We start from the raw sequence: 23,253 nt of genomic DNA on the forward strand, positions 1-23,253 counted from the left end.
ACAGATAAAATGCATTGGTGGTGGTGTGCACGCCTAATTATGAACTTAGCATTATATCTGAAAGCCAGCCAGTGCTCTTTCTGTCTCTTGTATCATTAGCAATAAAGATTCTGGAACTTAGCTGACAGTTCTGTTGTTGATGCATGGGGTCATCTCTCTCTTAAAGCCTGATCCATCCCCTACTGAAGTCAATGTGAGTCCTTCCACTGGATTCAATGGGAGCTAAATCTCTCCCTTAGCGGTGTAGGTTCTGCAATGCTAACATGAGTTCCCACCAGCAAAACCTGTTAGTCACTAACTCAGAAGACTTGACTCTCAGTACAATATGTGGGTAACAAAATTGTTGAGTTAGCGGGTAGTATATTTGCTAACATTTTTCCCAGTACACTATAATGTTATATAAAGGATTTTTTTTCTTCATTTTGTATAGATTAAAAAATGGGATTCATTCAAATTCATCTCAAATAAAATGTTTATAGAAGTCATGTTTGTAGCCCCCATGAAAAAAAATGAGCTTGAAAGAGAATTGTCATGGTGCATACATGACAGCTGTTCTCACATCTCCCATTTTCCCCATCTCCAAGTTTCATTGATCTATTAAATGAGGTTTGCAGGTTAAAGGAATTCTTTTTTACATACCAGGTATATTTTGCTCTTTACAACAAAGTAAATAGCGCTTGTGGGAAGTGTACACGAAATACTGATACCTGTTCTACCTGTGAAAGAGCTGCTGTGTGTAACAGAAAGAATGCTACATGATGTGGTAGTTATTATAGCAACCACACATTTTAGCTGGTTACAGCTATAAATAGTTCTGTAACAGATCTTGTAGCTCATTACTCAGTGCAGATATTGTTGACCTGAGGTAGCTTTATTGACCTTTTATGCCATCTTTTCCTATTTTTGTTCTTGAGTATGAAGTAGTTGGATGCAGAGGCTTCTACATAGTTCTTAAATACCACGTTCACTTCTCTGTGTCTACAAAATTTGTAAATCCTTGCCTTTAATAAGTTAAAGGGTGCCAGGCACCAGGACCCAGTCTTCCCCAGTTCATTTTGATCTCTCTTCACAGCCTTCATTGACTGAATTTTCAGTATTTGTTTTGATCTATTGCTCATTTCAACTGGGAGAGGGAATATTTTATTTTCCACATCACCATATAGTTTTCCACTTATGCTTATTCCATTATTATTGCAAACTCATGAAATTATTCCTTAATGTCCTTCAAGCTTTGCAACTAAAGATTAATCACATCTCACTCTCACTGGTTAAGTTTGCAAACAAGACACAAAGTTGGCAAAAGCAATAACTTTGCACATAGTGAAAAAAGGAACGTGTTAGGTATAAACTTCTACTTTTTTTTTTTTAGCCAAAATCTCTCTTCTCCACTTTTTCATTGCTTTCTTCATGGTGGACAGAGGGTCAAGACTAATCGTATTCTAGATTTCAGGCTTTATACTTTGTTCTATGTCAGCTTTATACTATCATCAGTTCTTTTTTTCCCACTAAAGTCCAACATCAAACCAAAAATCATTTTTTCATCTATTGTAGTCTGAGTCAGGAGACCTTTACACATTTTAGTGAATAACTGGATAATGCTATAACAGGATCTCCTAAGTAGATGAAGGTGACGGATTGTCGTAGCTTTTCAAACCAGAAAAGGAGAGATGGGTCACCAGAACCTTCAAACATTCACATGGGCCAGCAGAATGCTGCAAACCTCATTTGGACAAATTACATATGGGAACTAAGGAACAAATCAATTATCATCCTTGGTGGATTCAGTTCTTTTATTTGTAGTGTTCATAATCCCAACCTCCAGTATTCTACTTCTGATTTTGAGCAGTTTTACATTTTGAAAAAGTCCTTTTAATTGTAAGAAGTAACTTCCACATAAAGTGCTGCTGCTAATGCATTATAAACTTGGATTAGCTTAATTAGAGACTTCAGAACAAATTAATGATGTTTTAAGCACTCAAAACAAGCTAATTATTTTGTATCATATCATTGTTGCTGACATTCCACAGTCCTGGGTTTCTATAAGGTAAATATTCAATACAGTGCATGGGAGGTTTGATTATGTTGCTTCAAAATGCCTACTTCCTATATGCAATAATCATTGCATACACATTGTTGGTCTACTTAATCCATAATTCAGTATTATTTGAAATGTTGCACCATGATGCATTTGGGACAAAGTTATTAATATGATGGCATCATAAAGCAAAGTTCTGATAATTTTTCTGTAATACTATTTCAGAAATGTTTTGCAATTTCAGAATTTAAATTTATGCCCTTCACTTTCTTACTACCAGCTTGTGTATATGTGTTTAACAATATATGTTCAATACTGTTAAATTAATAAAAATGAATATATATGACCTGATCTTCCAAGATGCTGAGCTCTCTCAGCTCCTCCTAATGCATCACTTTCCATTGATCCATGTATTGCAACTCCATTGATGCATTAACTCTCATTCATACATTAGATACTGACCTGGAAGTCAATAGGAGTTGAGAGTACCCAGCACTTTGAAGGACCAAGCCCACAAAGTCCATATTTATTTTCACAGCATATTTATGGTATTGATCCAGCAACTTTCCCTGCTTGGGCAGACCCCATTGACTTGAACAGGGGATTTTCATGGAAACAGTTGCCTGGGGCCTATGTGAGCATGTCATGTAAATACCTTATGTAATGAAATATCTTCTATTTAGGTGGGTGCAAGGATTTCTGGCATCTTATTCTGATAAACTGTTCTACTTTCTCTGTTTTTCTCTGCTTCTCTTTGTATGTTGTTTATTTCTTCTTTACAATCATCTCTTCTCTTTTTTAATTCCTATGTTCTACTTTTCGTTTTCTAAACTTTTCATTGTTATGGCTCCTCAGATTATGGGTTCTCCTCATTCCTTCACACAAAGGGGCTCAAACACATACCCATGCACAATCCCTAGGAAAGGATTTCATTGGTGTGTTAGCAATTAGCGACCTGATATATGCTGACATGCCATCTCTTTTATTGCCACTGGATATGATTTTTCTTAGATAACTGATTTTCATTAAAAGATTTTGGATATATAAATGGAGTCTGACAAACTTTCAACTCTGCCGTGAACTGGTGCATTGGCCCTTGTCCACCCTGAGTTTCCTGTGCTGTTACTTAATATATTCCTTGCAATGCTGGCTCCAAGAAAAAAACTCAGACTTTAAGGCCAGAAAAGAGCATCATGAACATCTAGTCTGTCCCCTAGCACATCACAGGCTACAGAACATCACTCACCCATTCCTATAAAAGGCCCATAACCTATGATAACAAAACAAAAAAGAAAAATGTACACATTTATCTCCAGCTACAAATACAAATGGCTGACAGAGTGCAGCTGCAGTCCTATTAAGCATGCATTTAGGTTCTACCCCTGGTTATTGACAAACCAAAGATTATTAAGCCTCATTTAAGAGTTAGTGCCTTTGAAAGAATTCTTCTGAATGGAAGAATTTGTCTTAAATGAGGGCCTCTTAAACTGAAATTTAGATTGACAGATTTCAGCTCTGCAGTGACCTGGCTCTGGCCCTTTTCCATCTTGAATTTCCTGCGGTATCATCTTATCTCATCATGGCATGGTAATGCTAGCTCCATAAGAAACCTTCCATAGAAAATGAGAGTTCATCCATCTGTCTCTTCCTGAAAATACTCATGAATAATGATACATCACATCACTAGTCAGTAAAAAAGAAAACAGCTATTCCAGAAATGGGATTTTGATTTAAGTTTGGTATTGGGCACTTCCTTCAGGCTGGATTGTCCCAAGCCCTTACAGGAAGATTAAGGAGGCAGTCACAAAGATACTTTTTTCCCATTCCCATGCAACAGCAGAGTACAATTGCAGTTTTTGTGCATGGAGGCATGCAGGGACCATTCCCTCTATCCGTCAGAGGATTTCCAGAAAAGCCCAGTCTCTCCCAAAGTTCCCTCAGAGGAGATGCAATTTTATACCATTCTGCAAGAAAGTTAATCATGGGGTGGGTAGGAGAGGCAGCATATGTATGTATTTTACTTGGTTTAAAGTTTTCTTCTGATATTCCCAATATATGACCCTTCTGCCATTGAATTTTTTGGCTTGTCCTGTATATATTTATCACAAAACAAACACTGACCTGCATTTACTATCCAGGCATAAATATTTCCTGTTCCACAAAACCAGCTTTGCAGCCAGCCCCAGTATATCTGCAGATGAAGCAATTACACCTTCTAAGCCTCTGATTGGAATTGTGAGCCCAAGAGAACACTATGAGTTAAATATCTGCTTATTATGATTGCACATTTCACATGATAGAGGTGATTTTTGTATTATGTTCTGGTACAGCATTCTCCACTGTAGAAAAGTCTCTAATAAATATCATATTCAGTAAGATTTGAAAACCATTCCTGTGAATGATAAACCTTACTTCATATAATCTATTTGGTGATATGTGAGTGTTTGATATGACACTATATAGACCAGCGGTGAATATAGCCCATTTGTTACCCCAGCATCTGCATCATGTTAAATATCTTGATTAGAATTAAGCACATTTTTGGGATAGGTCATAATTAAGTTTAGTCAAAAATTTTCTACTGAAATGGGGAGGGAAGGATAACTCAGTGGTTTGAACATTGGCTTACTAAACCCAGGGTTGTGAGTTCAATCCTTAAGGGGGCCATTTAGGGATCTGGGGCAAAAATTGGGGATTGGTCCTACTTTGAGCAGGAGGTTGGACTAGATGACCTCCTGAGGTCTCTTCCAACCCTGATATTCTATGATTCTTTTCAACAGAAAATTGGGTTTTCAACTAAATGAAAATTATAACAAAGTATCTACTTTCCGCAATTTTTATTATTATTTTTTATTGGGAAACTAAAAACCTGCAAATCAGAAATTCTCACTGGACCCAGAAAGTTTGCAGGCCAGCTGGCAAAGAGCACAGCTACAGGTGGGCTAGCCAGCCATAAAGAGAAACTACATGCAGTGAAGCAGCTATGTACCAGCTGTTGGGGGAAGAGGAAGATGAAGAGCAGGAGATTTGGGCTGGGTGGGGAGGCTTCAGAATCACACCAGGAAAGCCAACTTTGCCACAGAAAAATTCCAAAACATGGGGGAAAGCACTGCAACACTTGTGTCAAAGCAGTTCTTTCCAATGTGCCAGATTAATGCCAGATGATACAATTAATATACCATCCAGTGCTTTTAAATTTAAAGATCAGATGGCTTCAAAACAAATCCTTGGATCTGAACATTTCCAGACTTCGGGGAAGTTTGGATCCAGGACTGAACTATATACCACTTGGGACCATTTCTAATTAAAAAAGGTATTCAGAGACACGATATTATTTGTAAAAATAGACATTGTTGGGACAACAGAACTTTATTCATGCTAAGTGCTCCAAGTAATACCAAGGAAACATCAGTAGAGCCCTGATCATGTCTACATCGCTGAGGTCTGTTGGATTTGTTTTAATATTTGTCTTTCAATTATCACCTTTCCAAAGAGAAAAACAGTTGAAGAGGTCAAAAGAGGATACTGATATACTCTGAATTAAATGGTCTTGATTCTGATCCATACCCATTTCACACTGGTGTAACACCACTAACGTTACATGTGTCATTCCTGATTTACGTTGGTGTAAGAGAGATTAGAATCAAGCCCTATGTATGTTTTTTCTATTCTATCTGTAACCATGTCCAATGAAGGAGAACTTGCAGCTGCTCCTGCTGCTGCTTTCTGTGATCTGATCCTAATGACTTTCTCCACAGCCTTCTTCAGGAAAAGCAATCTGTTTGTTGATTCTCATTGCCAACTTCAGAACAATCATTTTGGCACCGTGCTATAATAAAAAGATACCCTTCTTGCCTCTTTTCTGCACCTCATCTATTCCAAAATGCACAGCACAAAAGTGAGCTGTGTTTTAAAAATCCAAACGGCAAACATGTCAAAAAGTAACGTTTGATCTGTACTAAACATAAAGGTACATTTGCTCATTTCACTGCAACCTACAATGTTGCAATTACTGCAACATGGTATAAAAGAGGAAAGAAGGAATCAAATGGTGAGGCAGAGAGTGGAAGTGAAGGTAATGACTTAAGCTCTAAGAGAATAAGTACTAAACCTGAGAGTGCATGCTGCAGACTTTTAGGAGGAGAAAAAAAAAAGGAGGAAGAAGACATAGAGGTCAAGTTCTCTGAACGTAAAAAAGGAATAGCTGCAACTTGGGCAGTAGAGATGGGGGAGAAAAAGGAAAGTGAATGTTTGAATAGAGACTGAGAGTGGCTGGGTCATTACACATATTGAATCTATTTCCCCATGATAAGTATCCTCACTCCTTCTTGTCAACTGTCTAAATGGGCCATCTTGATTATCACTACAAAAGTTTTTTTCTCCTGCTGATAATAGCTCATCTTAATTAATTAGCCCCTTACTCCACCTTTTCATGTTCTCTGTACGTGTATATATATATCTTCTTACTGTATGTTCCATTCTATGCATCCGATGAAGTGGGCTGTAGCCCACGAAAGCTTATACTCAAATAAATTTGTTAGTCTCTAGGGCGCCACAAGTACTCCTGTTCTTCTTAAAGTTAAACAAATTCCCCCCTTGTCTTCAGTAAAAAAGGCTTCATAAATTCAATCACCTCAAATATCCAATGGGAGGCAACAGGGGCCAGAAAACCTGAGCTCTATTCCCAGGTCAGCCACTGGCCTGCTGTGTGGCCTAGATAAGTCACTTGTTTCCCTTCTAGCCCTTTGTTTGTCTTGTCTATTTACTCTGTAAACTTTTCAGGGGATGACTGTCTCTCACTATGTGTTTGTACAACATAAATCTCAGTTGGGACCGCTAGGTGCTATCATAATATCAGGTGCTGTGGTTTAGTCATCCTTGAAATGAGATCTGTTTGAACTATTAGTTATGAATAAAATTCAATACAAATGTATCCCCTTTGGAGGCTAGGGTACTGCTCACAAACCAGTCCTGATTTCCGAGAAACAGTTGTAGGATTCACCAAATGATTTACATCCTGTTTTGTGAAATGCTTCTTAGAATAGTGAGTGTTTTAAATAGTTATTATTCTTTTTGTGTCTAAGTCACATGGCATTTTTTCTGTTCCTTGATTGGATAACTGAACAGGAGAATAATTAATAGAATTTTTGGCTGAATAACCAGTCATACTAACCTTCTTGACATCATGGTTTTAACAAATGTTTTATGCATACCTACCCTGTACCCAAATACTCAAGAGTAACATATAATGTCACACCATAATTCATAGGGACCTGAACTCCATGTCTTTTATTCATGGAAACATTCCAAAATGTGTTTTTAACTGTTCATCCCATTCTAATTGACACTTACCATAAAGATGGAGCTGGTTACATTCCATATTCTGGCACAGTAAGAAGAAAAGCTTGAAATAAGCACCTAGGTTGTCTTCTTCTGCACAAAAACATTCAGATGTGGAAAAAATAAGTAAAAACTTTCTATATTTTAACTCAGTTTATGTTAACTGTGGTGATGAAGGAGAGATTAGTGGCTGAAATGGGGGAAATGAGTGTGGAGTCTCATCTGTGCAGAGCTTCAGGATCCACAGCAAATCCCAACCTCAAAATTATTGATCTCAGGTCATTTGCATGAAAGTCCAGCTCCTCCATGAGGCTTCCAGAGTTCCCTTCCTAGCTGGCAGCAAGGTGGATCATCAGCAGTGTCAATATTACCACTGGGGCCTCACTAAACCTGCACATCAATTCCCCCAAAGGTAGGGACAAGACCTGAATCAGAATTAATGCTTCACTGAGCTTTTAAACATGATGGTCTTGATTTTCCTGGAGAAGATGCCAGAGAGAGCAGTTACTTCCTAGATTTGTCCTGTTTACCAAACAACCTCAGACCCTGAGAAATATATTGTTCACATCAAGTGCCCTCGATATACAGAGAAGAGCATGTTGCATAAATTCTATTCTCTTCCTTTGTACCCCCTTGGCAAAATTGCCCCCACTAGCATCCACAAACCCTTCATTCTTCAACTGCTATTTAGAAGGTACCACAAGCTTGTATGAGAATGCCAACCAGGCAAAGGAAGAAACCTGAACCATGGTGGGAGGATGAGTATGACAAGTCAGGAGGATCAACAGTGATACCTATTAAATGCTCTCCTAGGTCAACTGAATTGTTCCCACATGCTAAGAACCTGAAGTAACGTTCTGTAGTTTTTCCTTCAGTTTTGAAGGGGAGAAATCCTATCATATTATTTCATTTATCAGAACATGATCTACATATATAGAGGGTTTTTTTAAAAATATTGAATGTTTCATTCCCTGCCTCCCACACAGAAAATTTCCTCCTTGACCGTTCTTTTTATCACAGTTTCTAGGACAAAGTCAATAATTGATCATCCTTGTAATCTTTTGTGTGTGTGTTGTTCTAGGTAAAATTAAACCAGAGCAATTTCACACATTCCAGTAGGTGTTTTTTATCAATAGCGTATAAAAGATGAAAATCCAGCCAAGTAATTTTGTGATGTATCATATCCTGTTGTCCATTATAATGGTTTTGCCAGGTTTTTCTAATCTTCACAATTGTGCTTTATTACCCTCAAATTTGGTGCAAATAATTCTATTGTAGATAGCAATGTTTCCTGATGATATGAAGTGTTAATATTTATTATTAGATCTTCATAAATTATGTCCTCAGTCATTCATCATGCTCCATTTCCTGAGTTCAGGAGGTGATGAGGCATTGTTCTGAAAATTTCAGGAAGAAACGTTAAGGTATAGTGAAGAAATAAATGGTAACAACTGGCAAGATATAGTCTATATCCACATACAGTACTGTGTATTTATACACATATGAATTTTGAACCTCATTTGTTCATGTTTCTGACATATCAATAACCAAGGACAAGATTATAATGCTTTGTCGCTCAGTATTACTCACATAAAAAATATAAATTTTCATTAAACACAGTTAATGAAGGGTTTGTTAACCATCTTGAGGTAAAGCTGAGAGCTATCCACTGTACTAAGGACCAATTTCAAGAAAATTACTGCTGTTATAATACCCAAAATGAGTTGAAAAAGATTTTTCACCCCTTCAAGAAAAAAGTGTCACAGTATATGGGCCTATTAAAATTTAGCTACAAGATAGCTCTTGTGGAAAGGTAGTCATGTAATAATAATTACTACCAATTTCTGCATCAATCAAAATAAGATCAAGCTCCTCTAGGCTTACTATCAAGCGGTAGCCTCATAAAATTACTTACCGGTACTTATATTTAAGAATGAACATGTTAGTTGATGCTGCAGCAAAGTAGTTAATTAGAGTGGGTAATTATTTTGAGGAAATTACTGGCATAACTTAGTTGCCTGTCACAGGTGCTCAATTGCGGAGTCAATCAGTGATATGTAACTGGTATTTTTCCAATGATATGTTGAGCAGGAAACCACAGCAAAACTTCCATAAGATCACCATAACTGGATGCCAAAAGAATGAGGAGTACTTGTGGCACCTTAGAGACTAACAAATTTATTTGGGCATAAGCTTTCATGGGCTAAACCCCACTTCATCAGATGCATGCAGTGGAAAATACAGTAGGAATATATATATATATATATATATACACACACACACACACAGAGAGAACATGAAAAAATAGGTTTTGCCATACCAACTCTAAGGAGACTAATCAATTAAGGTGGGCTATTATCAGCAGGAGAAAAAAAACCTTTTGTAGTGATAATCAGGATGGCCCATTTCAAACAGTTGACAAGAAGGTGTGAGTAACAGTAGGAGAAAAAAATTAGCATGGGGAAATAGGTTTTACTTTGTGTAATGACCCATCCACTCCCAGTCTTTATTCAAGCCTAATTTAATGGTGTCCAGTTTGCAAACTAATTCCAGTTCTAAATGTCTTTCTAACTGATATGCTTTAGCTCAGACAGAAATTATGGGTTTGATACAGAAATTACTACCTTAGGTTCTATGGCCAGTGTTATGCAGCAGGTCAGATTAAATGATCAGAATGAATCCTTCTGGCCTTAAAAATGTATTGATCTGTGAACATGGCCCCATATTTCTAGAACTGGTAAGAAAAATACAGGAGAAGCAGTCTTTGTTGATTATTATAATAAAATAGGATTTCTTTCTTTCTTATTATAATAAAATAGGATTAAAAATACACACCAAAATCTTCAGAAATGAGTTTGTAAAGTTAGGCTTCTAAGATAGGTAAGTAGGTTCCTATGGTCTGATTTGAGTCAATGGAAAGTGTAGAGCCATTAACTCAATGGCAGGTGTAGATGCTCTAAAAATCAGTCATTTAGTTAGGTGCTTAAGCATGAATTTAGGAACCTAATTTAAGACTCCTATTTTGAAAATCTTGGCTAAACTCAACTTGAAGGACAGACCTGTGCAGAGGATAGAAATTCCATTCTGTGAAGCATTTAAAATTTGCCTCTGTTCCAAATTGGAATGAAACCCCAAAATTTCAAAATTCTTCACAAAGGAAATTTCAGAAAAAAAAATAAATTGTTTTGGATAATGTTTTGATTTTATTTTGAGTTTTTATTTTTAATATAATACAATTTTTAAAAAAATTAACTGAAGTCACTCAAAAAAATGAAATTTTAATTTAAAAAAATGTTGAATTCTGATGTTTTTACATCGTTGGAAATCTTTTTCCTGTTTTAACTCCTACATTAAATTTTGGCAAAATCTACATGATTTCACAAGGCATTTCACTTTTGACAGAACTGCATTTTCAAGTGGAAAATGGCTCTGTCAAAAGTTTTTCCAACCAGATCTAATGAAGGGATTAAACTCCGCCTAGTCAGTACAATGGGAATTACCAATTTAACACAACATATTGTTTCTGTCTGTCTAAAGAGCAAGAATGGGGAAGAGGAGGGAGAGATGACAGAGTAGGTTGAAGAACGGCAGGAGAAGGAAGGAGGAAAAAATTATCTCTGTATTATGGAGGAGTACAGGACGATATTAATGCATAAGCAAATGAGGCACACGCATAGGGCTTAAATTCAGAGGAAAGGGAAACCCCGAGAGGTGCTGTCACCCTGTACGCAAGGTTACAACACCACTCACTCAATTTTGACCCTGCCACCCCTCCATCATAATGGTGGTCAGGCCAAACCTGAGCAGCGCTGCAACCCTGTGCTCACTTAGGGCCAGTGATAGGTTAATCCCACCCTAGAGGCCTGTTTCTATAAAGTTTTCATTGCCATAAATTTAGGGTGATCACTCTGTCGATGAAAGGGGAAGCCATGTGAGCTGTCAATAAATACTTTAGTGTCCCTATACACTTTCCCATGATTTGTTTCTCCAATGTGCAGTCTAAAACTATATTCTTCTGATACTGTTCAGAGTTTACCCTTATACTCAGTCTTCCTCTACTTTTCTCTGACTGAGGTACATCAGTTGCTATGGAAACCATGATGCCATTGGCATGGCGGGCTTCACCATGTCCACTTGTGCAGCAGAAAGTCATCTGATGAAAGGGTTTCTCCTGTATACTATGCTGAGTGGAATACAGGCACTCATGCCATGTTATTCATGACCACATACATATAACGTACATCAGTAGTGATCCAAAATCTGGCCCTCCAGTCTCAAAACTATGGCTGTCCATTTGCACTGACTATCAACTGGAGATGTGTTCCTTGTGTCAGGCCCTGCCATCTCTAAATAGAAGCGTCTGAATCAAGCACATTGCTGCAGGCAGCACCTCCTCAACTACCTCACAAAACTGTCCCAGCAAACCCAGGAGCAACAATGCTGTGAGCCAGCTGTTGTCCTTTATTAACTGCAGTTGCTCAGCAGCGCCTCTGCTGGCTTCCTATAGTACTGTAGTGGAGGGAGAAGAGAATAGCTTTGGCTGCTTGATTGTCTACATTCCTGCCAGGATGGGAGAGCTACAGGGATAGCAGGACAGGAGCTGAACTAAGCCGATGAGAGCACTTAACAACGGAGGTCTGTCTTCCCCAGCAGTCGCCAAGGAGAGGGAGAACAGAGGATAAGCTGAGAAATAACAACCCAGTCCGGCTCCCTGATTCTCTGCCCCAGCCAGCTGGGGACCGCTAGAGTACAGCAAGCTCCAGCTACTCCAATTCCCCACCTTAGAAAATATCCCTCTCTGCTCTCACTGTACCAGGATGTGAGGAGGGAAGCTTAGGAGCCAGCCACACCAGCACCGTGTCCACTGGTGAAATCCCCATCTGGCGATCTGTGGGTGGTCCCTGCCAGGTCCACCCTTACGCAGACTCAAACTACGCAGCGGCGTCGGGCAATTTCCCAAATCTCCTGGTGCCCGACGCAGCTGCGTGCTGCTCCAGCAGCCAGCCCGATCCCCCAGCCGCCTGAGCCAACCAGGAAAGCTGCCCCCGGCCCTGCTCCGCGCCCGCCTCGCTTCTCCCCACCCCTTCCCCTGAGCTACAGCCTGCGGGGCTGCAGCAGGGGTCGCGCGCGCCCTGCACTCACCGGGCGGCGGGAAGTGCAGCGCCCCCGCCCCAGCCCGCTCCGCCAGTGGGTGCTGGGGGGCGCCCCCCGCTTCTTCCAAGTCCCAAGGCTGGGAGCCACTGGAGCGGAGCAGGCTGGGGCGGGTCGGGGGTCGGGCCCATCCAGCAATCCCTGGGCGGCGGGAAGTGGAGCGAGCCAGCCCCAACCCCTCTGCTCTCCCGGCTTGTGCTGCGGGGGGGGGCGGTTTCCCCCCTGACCTCCAAGCCTGCTCCGCAAAGGCCTGGGGCTGCCCCCCCCCCGCCCCCGCGAAGGCCTGGGGCACCAAAATGTCTAGGGACGGCCCTGGTTCCTGTGCCCTTAGTGCCATCTGCCAGCCAAAAAGTGCAGGGCAGGGAATCTGCTCCAAGTTATTGACTGTGGCTCTTCGACCTTTTTGAAACAATATGTTTCGCTTTCAAGCTAAGAAATGCAGACAGCGCTGCTCTACACACACCTTGCCCAGTCAAACCAGACTAATAGTTGTTCAGTGTATATCTTTTGGGGCTTAGTGCATATTTATGGGCATCTTTAACTGCTTCTGCAATCTAAATATGAATGTCCTCAACTGTATGAGTGTAAAGCACCTGCTCCTGTTCCCACTAACATCAATTAAAATACCTCTTGAAGTCCGTGGGGGAAAGACTCAGCCCATAATGTGCATAAACTGGACAGCAGTACGCTTCTCTTGAGCACAGGCTTAAATACACTGCTGCTGAGTCCTCTCTTTGTTTTGTAGTCAGCTCATTATCTGACATCTCTTAGAGGAAACACTGTTCATTGACATGAATTTCCTCTCCCAGAGACATGCTTTTCTATGCAGGCATCTCATAAGTTAATGTAACTCATTTCAGTTGAACATTTCCTGAACAGCGTGTTTATTTCAGAGAAGGAATATTTATTTGGGAACAGGAACATGCACTTATAAAGCAAGAAGAGTAAGACCTTTTAAATGCCTTGCCTGAAGCAATCCATCTCTTTAACATGTTTGCTCTTGAAACAAGTCTGCAAGGATTGTTTGTTATCATTTGCTGTTGGAGTTCTAGCCATTTAAGGGGCTTATTGGGCAAAACTGTGATCTTAGATCCACACATAGATCTACACAGAGTATTGAATGTTGCAATCCCAAACAAACAGCTAATCTGCTTGTGTTCTGCTATCCATCCCCCTCACAGCCAGATCTCCGGCATATTTGGCTGAAGCTCACTGACCTTCCTTACACAAGCACATAAATTCAGGTACAAACATAAATAGACTTTGTGTAGGTGATGAAGCTTCTTTGTAAATCCAACACCAAACTATGGGCTAAAATAGCACTTGCTTCCCATTTGCATCTTCTGTGAGGAGATTCTTAGGTATTAATTTCATGTATGTGTGGCCCTCGTTTCATCCCCTTTGTACAGATGTATTTCAGGCTAGCACAGAGCCCGCTTTCCTGGCGCACATTGGTGCAGCTTCCCTTCTTCATAGCCACTCTGCCCACTTATTTCGCCTGGGGACCTACTGAAGCTCTCTTCACGCATTTGTGACTGCCAATCAATTAAGAGATGTTGCTGGACCAAATTGGGATTTTCTTAAACCAAACTTTAACGACAGGTTGTATACAAGGAATACAAGTTTGTCTGAGTAAAGCATGAGTAAAGAATAAGGACCTCAGGATTTACTACAAGTACATAAACCCATGTGACCAAACTTCAATTAATTGATGTTTAGATGGGTCACCCAAATATATTCATTTCTTCACTTCCACCCTCGTTTTTTTGGTCCTGGGTGGAAAAAAAAATGTGCTCATGTAATTAGACACTCTATTAAAATTCAAACACATAAAGAGCAGAATTAAGAGTACATTGGTTACCACAATTCTGGCATTTCCTAGCTTCTTAGTGCTTCACTTTACAACCCTTAATAATGTTCTTTTCACATAGCTTTTTAGATGGATTATAGGTATTGATATATGTATGCAATACATTACAGCAAATCTTGGTAATATGTCCCAATTGCTTCTATACCAGAGGTTTTGCATAATTATGGTCCTTTGTCCTCCCAATTATATGTAGCAGGGTGCCTATCTATTATTTGATAAGCAATCTTTACCAGATATTGCACAGGAAAAAAAGAAATCCCAGGTTTAACAGCTCAAACAAAAATAAGATCAAAATAATTAGGTAAAGTCCTCTGCACATGCACTACATCCTAATTACCAGCATCTGATTTGAGCAGGTGGGTAGTGCAAAATCTCCCATGTTCAAGAGCATAAGTCTTCATCCCTACCTTTCCCTTCCTCCAATAGCCTTCACTAAGCTTCCCTTTATTTCTGTGCCATACATTGGGTCTTACCGCTCAGCATGGGATATGTCTTCTGCAGAGTAGCCAGCCCCAACAGCTTAGAAAAATCAAGGATCAGACCTCTTGAGGATACAGTAAGAATACCGGTAATTTGTTAATAACGGATGGAAATAAATTGGGTGTCACTGTGTTCTGTTCATAAAGGGCTAGGCAGAAGGCCAGATTGTGTGCCTAGACAGAGGAGTAAGAGGAAGTAAGACAACATTTGAAGCCTGCACACAGACTACCTGGATCTTGGATCAGTGCACGCAAGATTAAAGGGGGTGTCGCATCTGCTCCTTCCTGCAGGTGGGAGAGAGTGATAGTGCCTTGTCTCTGCATTCCAGCATGCCAGCCCACAGACCTGGGCCAGTACAGGGAGGTGGGTAGTTATCTATGGTTGGCATAGCCCAGCAGCAAATTACTACCCCCCTGAACCAAGGGAGGAGCAGGGAAGCAATTCAATGATTTGCAGTTCCTTCTCTGCATGCTCCTGGACAGCACAGCAATGCACTGTGGGAGATAATATATCCCTAAATATTTAGGGGGGGAAAATCAATCCCTCAAAAGAATAAAATCACATACGGGGGCAAAGTTAGAGAGGATCTGAAAAGGTGTGTAAGTAGGGCGGTACCCGCCAGTACGTAGTACCGGCAAGAGATTTTTAGTGGGTACAGGGTACCGGAAAGACTTGGGGCTAGCAAGGGCTGTGCTCTACTCCTTAAAGGAGCAGAACGTGGCTCCAGAGGGCATTCATTCTTTAAATGGCTTTAACAGCACAATGCATATGTTAACAAACTTAAACAAAGGCTTTGTTTAAGTTTGTTAGCATACGTATTGTGCTGTTACGTTGGTCAGGAGTCATCAAGAGGGGAGGGATTGCAGGGTGGAAGGTGTTTAAACAGTGTTTTTTTATTCTGTTTCACCCCATTGGTCTGAATTATCCATGACATCCATACTGCATCACATCAAGTCCAAATCATTAGAGGAATGCCTCCGCTTACACTGACCAGAGGATGTTTGGATTCTGATGTTAGCCCAGTTTTGCAGCCTTACAGATCAGGTGTTGTCCCCAGTGTACACAGAATTCTTCCTTGCAGCCAAACTAGTCTAACATGCATTTTGTTAACTGGAACTGGAGCAGCAAAACAACAAAAACAAATGCCTCATTTTCCAGCTTTGTGGGTGAGAGAACTATAAGTGAAATTATAATGCCGGACGCTGATGGCCTTAAACCAGCTGCCTCAGGAATCTGCCAAGAACTTTGCTGAAACTATTTTCCTCATCTTAGCAACGGAGCTAAGATTTATCACACATCTGCCCACCTTTATTTGAATGAAGCTCCTTCTCATCAGACTGCTCAGATATTGTCAGTTTCATCCAGAACAATTTAAAAACTTGGAACCTAATCCTGCAAACCTTTAATCATTTGATCAATTCCATTGAAGATAATGGGACAATTTGCATAACTATGGACCACTTTTGTGGACTGGTAAGAGTTTCAGGAGTTAAAGGAAGTTGAATCCCCCATTGAAATGCAATGTTTGGGTACAATACCATAAAGCAGTTTAGGATACAGTTGTACTTAAAATTTGTCTTTTAATAAGTCATAAATATGCTGAAATGGCTCCTCACCCAACTCCCATATTCCATATAAACAGATTGAATACTACATATGTGGGGAGAAAGTGACTAGTTAAGCATGTTGATGTTTCTATTTACAAAGGGGAGAGTTGGAGGGGACGGGGAGAGCGTAGAGGCCCTGGGGTGGGGGCAGGGCAGGGAGGAGTCACATGGAGGGTCACGTGGGGAGGTCACGTGCCCCCCCTTGTGTCCCTCCCATGAGTGCAGTACCAGCAAGAAATGATTTCTAATTGCACCACTGGATCTGAGATGAGGAAGAGAAGAAAAAAATGTTCTACCAAGCCCCCAGACTGGTGTTCTTCAGTTACAAACTGAACAAACGAGCTAAATTAGGTGCCACTGAAAAAATTACAAGCAGAGAGACAGGTAACATCTCCCCACTGACAAAACGGTAGTATTTGGCATAGCAGCCCTTACACGACCCATTAGTTGCCATGCCTGGGGCTTGTGTTGAGGATAGAATCAGGGAACACCACATCCAGCTACCTTCTAGAACATGCCAAGCAATGAAAAATTGGAGGAAAAACCCTAGCAGCAAGGCTAATGCTCATGTGGGCATTTGTCATGGTGACACTGATGGTACTGAAAGTCTTATATTGTAATGATTGTTTTACAATAAAAATTACTCCAAATGCTAGGTCAGAAAATATGATTCAGTCCATCAAATCACTGTCAGCTGTAAATTAGGTTGACCATCCCTAGGCAATGTGGAACATAATTGGCTTTGCTCACTGCTTGTTTTATTTTTATCTGTTCTGTTCAAGCCAAAGTATTTGCTCACTTACTTTGGTGCAATCTGAGAGAAAGTTCACTGGCTCAAAGATTTACTCACTATTTACACCCAAGTTAAATGGGCATAATTTGGATCTGCATTTGTAAATTTTCTAGTGGGTATCTTTGGTTAAAATAAGCTACTTAGAACTAAATAAAATAATAACAAAACCTCTAACATATGAATTTGGTGGGAGTCTCCTGCTGAAACAACCTTTAAATTGCAAGTTGCTATGTTGTTGTTTGGACTACATGTTACGCAGCTGGAATTTGAGGGGAGGGGGAATCTTCTTGTTTCCTTTCTAATCCTTTCCATCTCACATTAGCTTCAAAATCTGTTGTAACTGATGAGGAGAGGGGAGAAAATACACATATCTAACTCCTTCCCCTTGTTAAGGACTGCTCCTTTTAACATCTGCAAGATGCAACATGACACCTTGACTTTCCACAAAGCTGTAATACACTATGGTAAGATTATGATGTTGCAATGGCTTGAAATAACCTTTGGTAGATTTTAATGGTCATGCAAGCCACTTGAAACCAGGACTGTCATTTCCATGAGTCGGCAACTTCTTTTAAGCCCCTGACCATATGTTGTGTTCCTTTACTCTTTGCAGTATATGAGGCCAAGAGTTTGGAGACTATCTTTGTTTTCCTAGGTGCTCCCACACAATACTTCCAGGCCCTGCCCTGTCAGGGCACAATGACTCCTAAGGAGAAGAAATTCATAGAAAAAATTAATATAGCCTAGATAACTTCCATGAGTTGGGGGGGAGGATGATGTGTGTTACCCTGGACCCACTGATGCACCCACTGTTCCACTCACCTGCCCTGACTCCCCCTACCCCCAAACTAACTCTACAGCTTCTGGAGAGCCATCTTCAGGGTATGGGGAGCAAGGAACATGGATAAGGGAAGAGTGTGCAAGGAGTATCCCCCCATACATGCAGAGCTAAGGGGAGATATGATCTGACCTATATCTGTCTCAGCCCTCACACAGCACATTATACAAAATAATATGGGTGTGGATAATAGCCCATAGGAGTAAATTAATTTTTTTAAATACATTAGCAAAAATCAAATAATTCAAAAAGGATGGATGAACTGGAGATACAAGTCAGTTATTAAGAGAATAAAGAAGTAAAAATTCTTTATGAACTAGCTTTGTCTTAGTTTTACATACACTAGCAGATAGTGAAAACCTGAAGCCAGGAGCAAGAGGGTTTTTTTGCTAGAAAAATTAAGTGTGCATTAATGATCCAGATCTAGTGAGAATGTGCATTATTATGACTGCCACCATAGGCACAACTGTATGAAGCACACACAAACAAACAGAGTCATATACAAAGAAAGAAACCTGTTTTGAGGATACCTGCTTTATTCCATTCAGTGTTTTCTGATAGATTGGACTGGAAATGGAGCAACTGTCTGCTAAAACTGGAAGTCCAGCTCACACAGAAGCTGTTGCTTTCTCTTCCTCCCAGCGCTGGGAATAGTGTGTGACTAATTCCAAAAGGCTGCTGCTGCTCTGGGATCAGCCTTCTGAGCTTCTAAACCTAAATTGCTCTGCTAGCTATAACCTTCTGAGGGTAACTGACCAACCTCAGCACTGGGAGAACAGGACATGAAAGCGCCATCTGGGGGAGCCTGAAGGCTTTTGCAGCAAACTGGACCTAGCATGATAATTATGGTGCCGCTTGATATTCACCAGTATTTTCAGAGGTTGGAAAACCCATGTTCTCACTTTACAATTAAAATCAGCTTGCACAAAGCAGTACTCTGGTGTTTGTGGTATGTGTGTGGGCTCTTTCCTTACAGCTCTCTGCTTAGGGTCCTGCAACATAAATAGTTAGCCACCCACAAAGCTGGAAGTGTAAACAGTGACTGTTTAACAGTGTCAATATTGTTAATTATTTTTCTGCAAGAGCAGAAAGAAGGGGAAAACACAAAGATCATCAGGGTTTCTATATCTAAATTGTGTGTGTGTGTGTGTGTGTGTTAATGACTAATTTATTCCTCTGTACAAACAAATAGAAATGATGCAGTTTTAAAGATGTTCCAGCAAATATACATAGCAAACCCATAATTCATGGTGTGTTTGAGATTTTTGTAGTTTAGTACTATATTATTGCAAATATGTTTCAATTAGGTTTGCCATGATAAGGTTTTCATATGACTTTGTGTTTAGTATTCCAATGAAAGTCCTGTGGATTAGTGCCCCCTGAAATCTCTCTAAGCAGCTTTCCCTAAAACGAGCTTTATATGGATAATTTGTAAAACTGCATGAGATAAAACATTAATTATTGCTATAAAATAGAATTGCATTGTTTTGTGTAAGGCTAGTGTAATGTGCATTTTAAAAATTAATTATATGTTATTTAGAATGTTGATACATTAAAAAATATATAAAGAAATTTGAGAGGTGACACTGTTTTAAATTGTAAAATGAAAACCAGAATGCAAAAGCCTATATCCTTTTCTATTCTCTTTAATCAGTCCTGGTGGACCTAATTCTCCACTGCCTTGTATAATTATTTACACATGTGCAAGCTGAGTGTGAAATGCTGCCATTCTGACCCAGTAGTGCTCACCTGCTTTGCACAGGTGCAAGGCAGGGGAGAATTGGGAAGGTATGTGTGGCCATAGAATGTTGGCATTTTTGCAGTTCTGCTGCTTTCAGGAGTTTGCTTAATTTGGTTGTAGTTAAGCATACAGTTTCTGTGTGATTTTCAGTTATAGTTTTTTAACTGGACATTACTGAGCTGCAGGTCCTGTGTGTGAGTATAGGGACAGGGGATTTGATTTTGACCTCACACCACTGTAAATCAGAAGTAACTCTGCTGAAATGTGAAGTGGCTCTAATGTTAAACGGCAGGAAGGGAGATTGCATGTCCCAACAAAATAGCTGTCTGACCTTGCACATCCTCACAAATGAATGTATTTTACGTTATCAGTTTTTAACTAATTGACAAAAGGCTTCTGTCACGAAAGATAAAACTAACTGCCTGGATAAAGTTTAGTGGGTAGGAGACTGGACTTGGAGTTACAAGACCAGAGTTCTATTCCCAGTTCTGCCAATGAGCTCCTGTGGCACTTTGGTCAAGTCACTTCACTTCTCCGGGCTTCTGTTTCCCCTCTTTCCCTCCCGGCCTTCAACTGTCTTGTCTTTTTAGATAGTAGTCTTCAAGGCAGGGACCATTTCTTATAATGCAATTGCACAGAGCCTATCACAATAAGGCCCTGCTCTTAGTTGGGATTCCAGTGGTAAAAAAGTGACAAAAGACCTAAGCAGCTGTCATGGGCTGAAGCAGCTATACCTAAGCAGAGCCTAGCTAGAAACACAGCAGCACTGAAAAAATACCTGTCAGGGAGACACTATACAAGTGTAGAAGATATTCTGATAGTTAAATATTCATGTGGCTTTACTAGAGAAGTTGCTAAACTTAGGTCTCCTATATGGCACACTGGAAATTAACAAAATAACTGCTCTTGAAACTAATGAGCTTTGAGGTTCAAAAAACTTGTGAGAGACCAGAATCAGGCTCTGGGTGATCTCTTGTATGAATACAGTGCCAGAAATTTTTAGTACAAAAGAGGATGACCATATATGCATTCACATAGATATTTATTGAAATTGAAAGATTTCTGGGGTTAGGGATGGCCTTTCTTATTCCACGTTTATAAAGAACCTAGCACAACAGAACCCTGGTCCATAACTGGGGCACTTTGGCATTTCTATAATATACAATCAATCATCATGGCAAATCATTTTCTTGCTCCAAGCTGGCCTCTGCAGATGAGTGCTGCAGCTTGCCTGGTACAAGAGATAATTGCTGTAAATTAATTCACTCATTTTGTAAACCAGAACAAAAGCAGTTAATATAGCAGAATATAATGGACACTGAATTTTCCCAGTTCTACAACACATCTTCTGACTTGAAACAGAGCAGGTATTATTATTGTACCGGTTATAGTCTAGCAGGGGGAGATCAGGCCAGCCTATTTTGAGTAGCACCTCCATAATCAGTGAGCTATCTTGGTTCCTCAATCAGACTACTCAAGGAGTAAAGGGCTATTCAATGTGAGTAAGCATAGCTGAGTCTGCCCCAGAGTCCTTTCAAAATATAACAGATATCAATGATTGCTGACTGTTCAGATGACAGATATGATATATTTAAGCTCTTGTATTTTAAAATAATATCTGGTAATTTCATTTATGATTCCATTGTATGTTTTATTTACACTGTTCCTCAGCAGTGTGATTGCTAAACCTTTGACAGTGCAAGACATAGTATGTTATTTGATGCTTGGGCACTGTATACCCCACAAATTAATGAATTATATACAATTTATTCCTTGGATTTTGAGATTAGTTAAATCAACAGATAACAGGATGTTTCATTTCTCTTTTAGAATAGCTAATAAATAATACATCAAAGGTACTTGTGCATTTCTGAGTTTGTTAAAACTTTTATAATACAGCATACCACTGTTTTTCATATATTAAGAATGCAGACTTTTTTGTTTATCTTCAGAGTTACCAACAATTATGATTCTGTTGCAAGTCTTACAATATTTGGTACTTTTCTTAAAGCCCCAGGTCCTGGAATCAGGTTATTACATAAGTATTTCAGCTTTAATTTTTTTAATGTAAGTTTCTAGCCTTACGGTTGCAGAGAAAAGTTTGCAAATGTGAACCCTAAAGCTCAAAAACCAGAAGGCACTTAAACTTTTCTCTGCAACCATAAGGGCTAGAGATGTACATTTTGTATATTTGAAGATTTTAAAGCCAATCTCAACATTCTGGAGGGATCTAAATCATGATTTTTGAATGCTTGTTGTTTAGCGTACTGTATTATTTTTTAATGTTGTTGTATCTACTTACACTCTGTACCTATTTTTCATGCAAAGTTCCTATTAATTTTGATTGTAATTTTGCATTTGTAAGGATGGAATGTGGGATCATGTACATTTCATTCCTTAATGTATAGTGAATAATGACTGCTGAGAGTGACAAACACTGGGCCTGATCCTCCATTTCAATCATCTTCTCATTAAATTCAATGGGAATTTTGGGAGCAAAAAGAATACAAGATCTGACCCCTTTCCCTCTCCCCACCAAAAACAAATAAAAAAACCCATCAGACAACAGAGAAGAATTCAGTATTACTGGTTACTGCTTGTAGCGTATGAGTATATGGACAAAATATTAAATGCAAGATTCAGTGAGGCTGGAAAGATCAGAGTTGAAAATATTTCATATTTTTTCCCAAAAATCTTAGAACAACCTTTTTTGGTGCCTGGTGAAAATTATTGCCGATTATAGGTATGTCATTTAAAATCAATTATTTTATTTTTACTTCCTTTGTCATTATGAAAGAAGTCATTCTTTTCTTCCATGATAGAGTTTCTTCCTATGAGCATGTCCATTTGGGGAAGTTCGTGAATCAAAACAATCATTGCTCACATTAATCCTTTTAACAGAATGTCAAGGTATATATTATTTAAAATGTCATAAGACCAAGCAAATTAGTAAGCAAATACATTGATTATTTGAATAAATCTAAAACAGTTTTTCTCCAGTATCCTCCAATTTGTATTAACTTAAAGCACCTTCTTTGAGACAAGAAAGCTGGAAATTATTGCCTTTAGGTTTAAAAGTATTGTCTCAAAAGCATGATTATGTATTTAGGCATCGATTGCTAGAAATCTGAATACTATGGTGATTATTGTCAAATATTAGATGATATTCAAGGTGCTAAGCACTGTTTCTTCGCTCTTTTACCCAGTTTTACACCAGCATAACTCCTTTGACTTAAATTATTCCAGTACAAGTTAGGTCAGAATTAGTCAACCTCTCTTGATTTTCAAAACCTTAATGAGCTGAGTTGATGTCAGATCAGATACTACTGCCTCTGTATTCAAGATCAGACTCTACTATAACAGCTGTGTCATCAAGAACAAGAGAGGAGGGTGAGCCT

General features: G+C 39.5%; 1 protein-coding gene across 17 annotated transcripts in view; it reads right to left on the reverse strand.

Annotated features, from left to right (window-relative positions):
• The window catches only part of LOC144930879 (uncharacterized), a 58,313-nt gene that overhangs the window by 26,110 nt on the left and 8,950 nt on the right, over positions 1-23,253 (reverse strand). For 3 of the 17 annotated variants that reach the window (XM_078854373.1, XM_078854372.1, XM_078854379.1), the window contains exon 1: positions 12,518-12,791. The exons of 13 other annotated variants lie outside the window; for them this stretch is intronic. In XM_078854373.1, the coding sequence (XP_078710499.1) occupies positions 12,518-12,657 (140 nt within the window). In that variant the 5' untranslated portion in view covers positions 12,658-12,791. Of the gene's footprint in view, positions 1-7,387; positions 7,469-12,517; positions 12,792-23,253 lie in introns of those variants that run through there. One more of the 17 variants, XM_078854380.1, reaches the window with a different exon arrangement.

Source organism: Lepidochelys kempii, chromosome 9 (assembly GCF_965140285.1).
Source record: "Lepidochelys kempii isolate rLepKem1 chromosome 9, rLepKem1.hap1, whole genome shotgun sequence".
In the NCBI taxonomy this organism is placed as follows: domain Eukaryota; kingdom Metazoa; phylum Chordata; order Testudines; family Cheloniidae; genus Lepidochelys; species Lepidochelys kempii.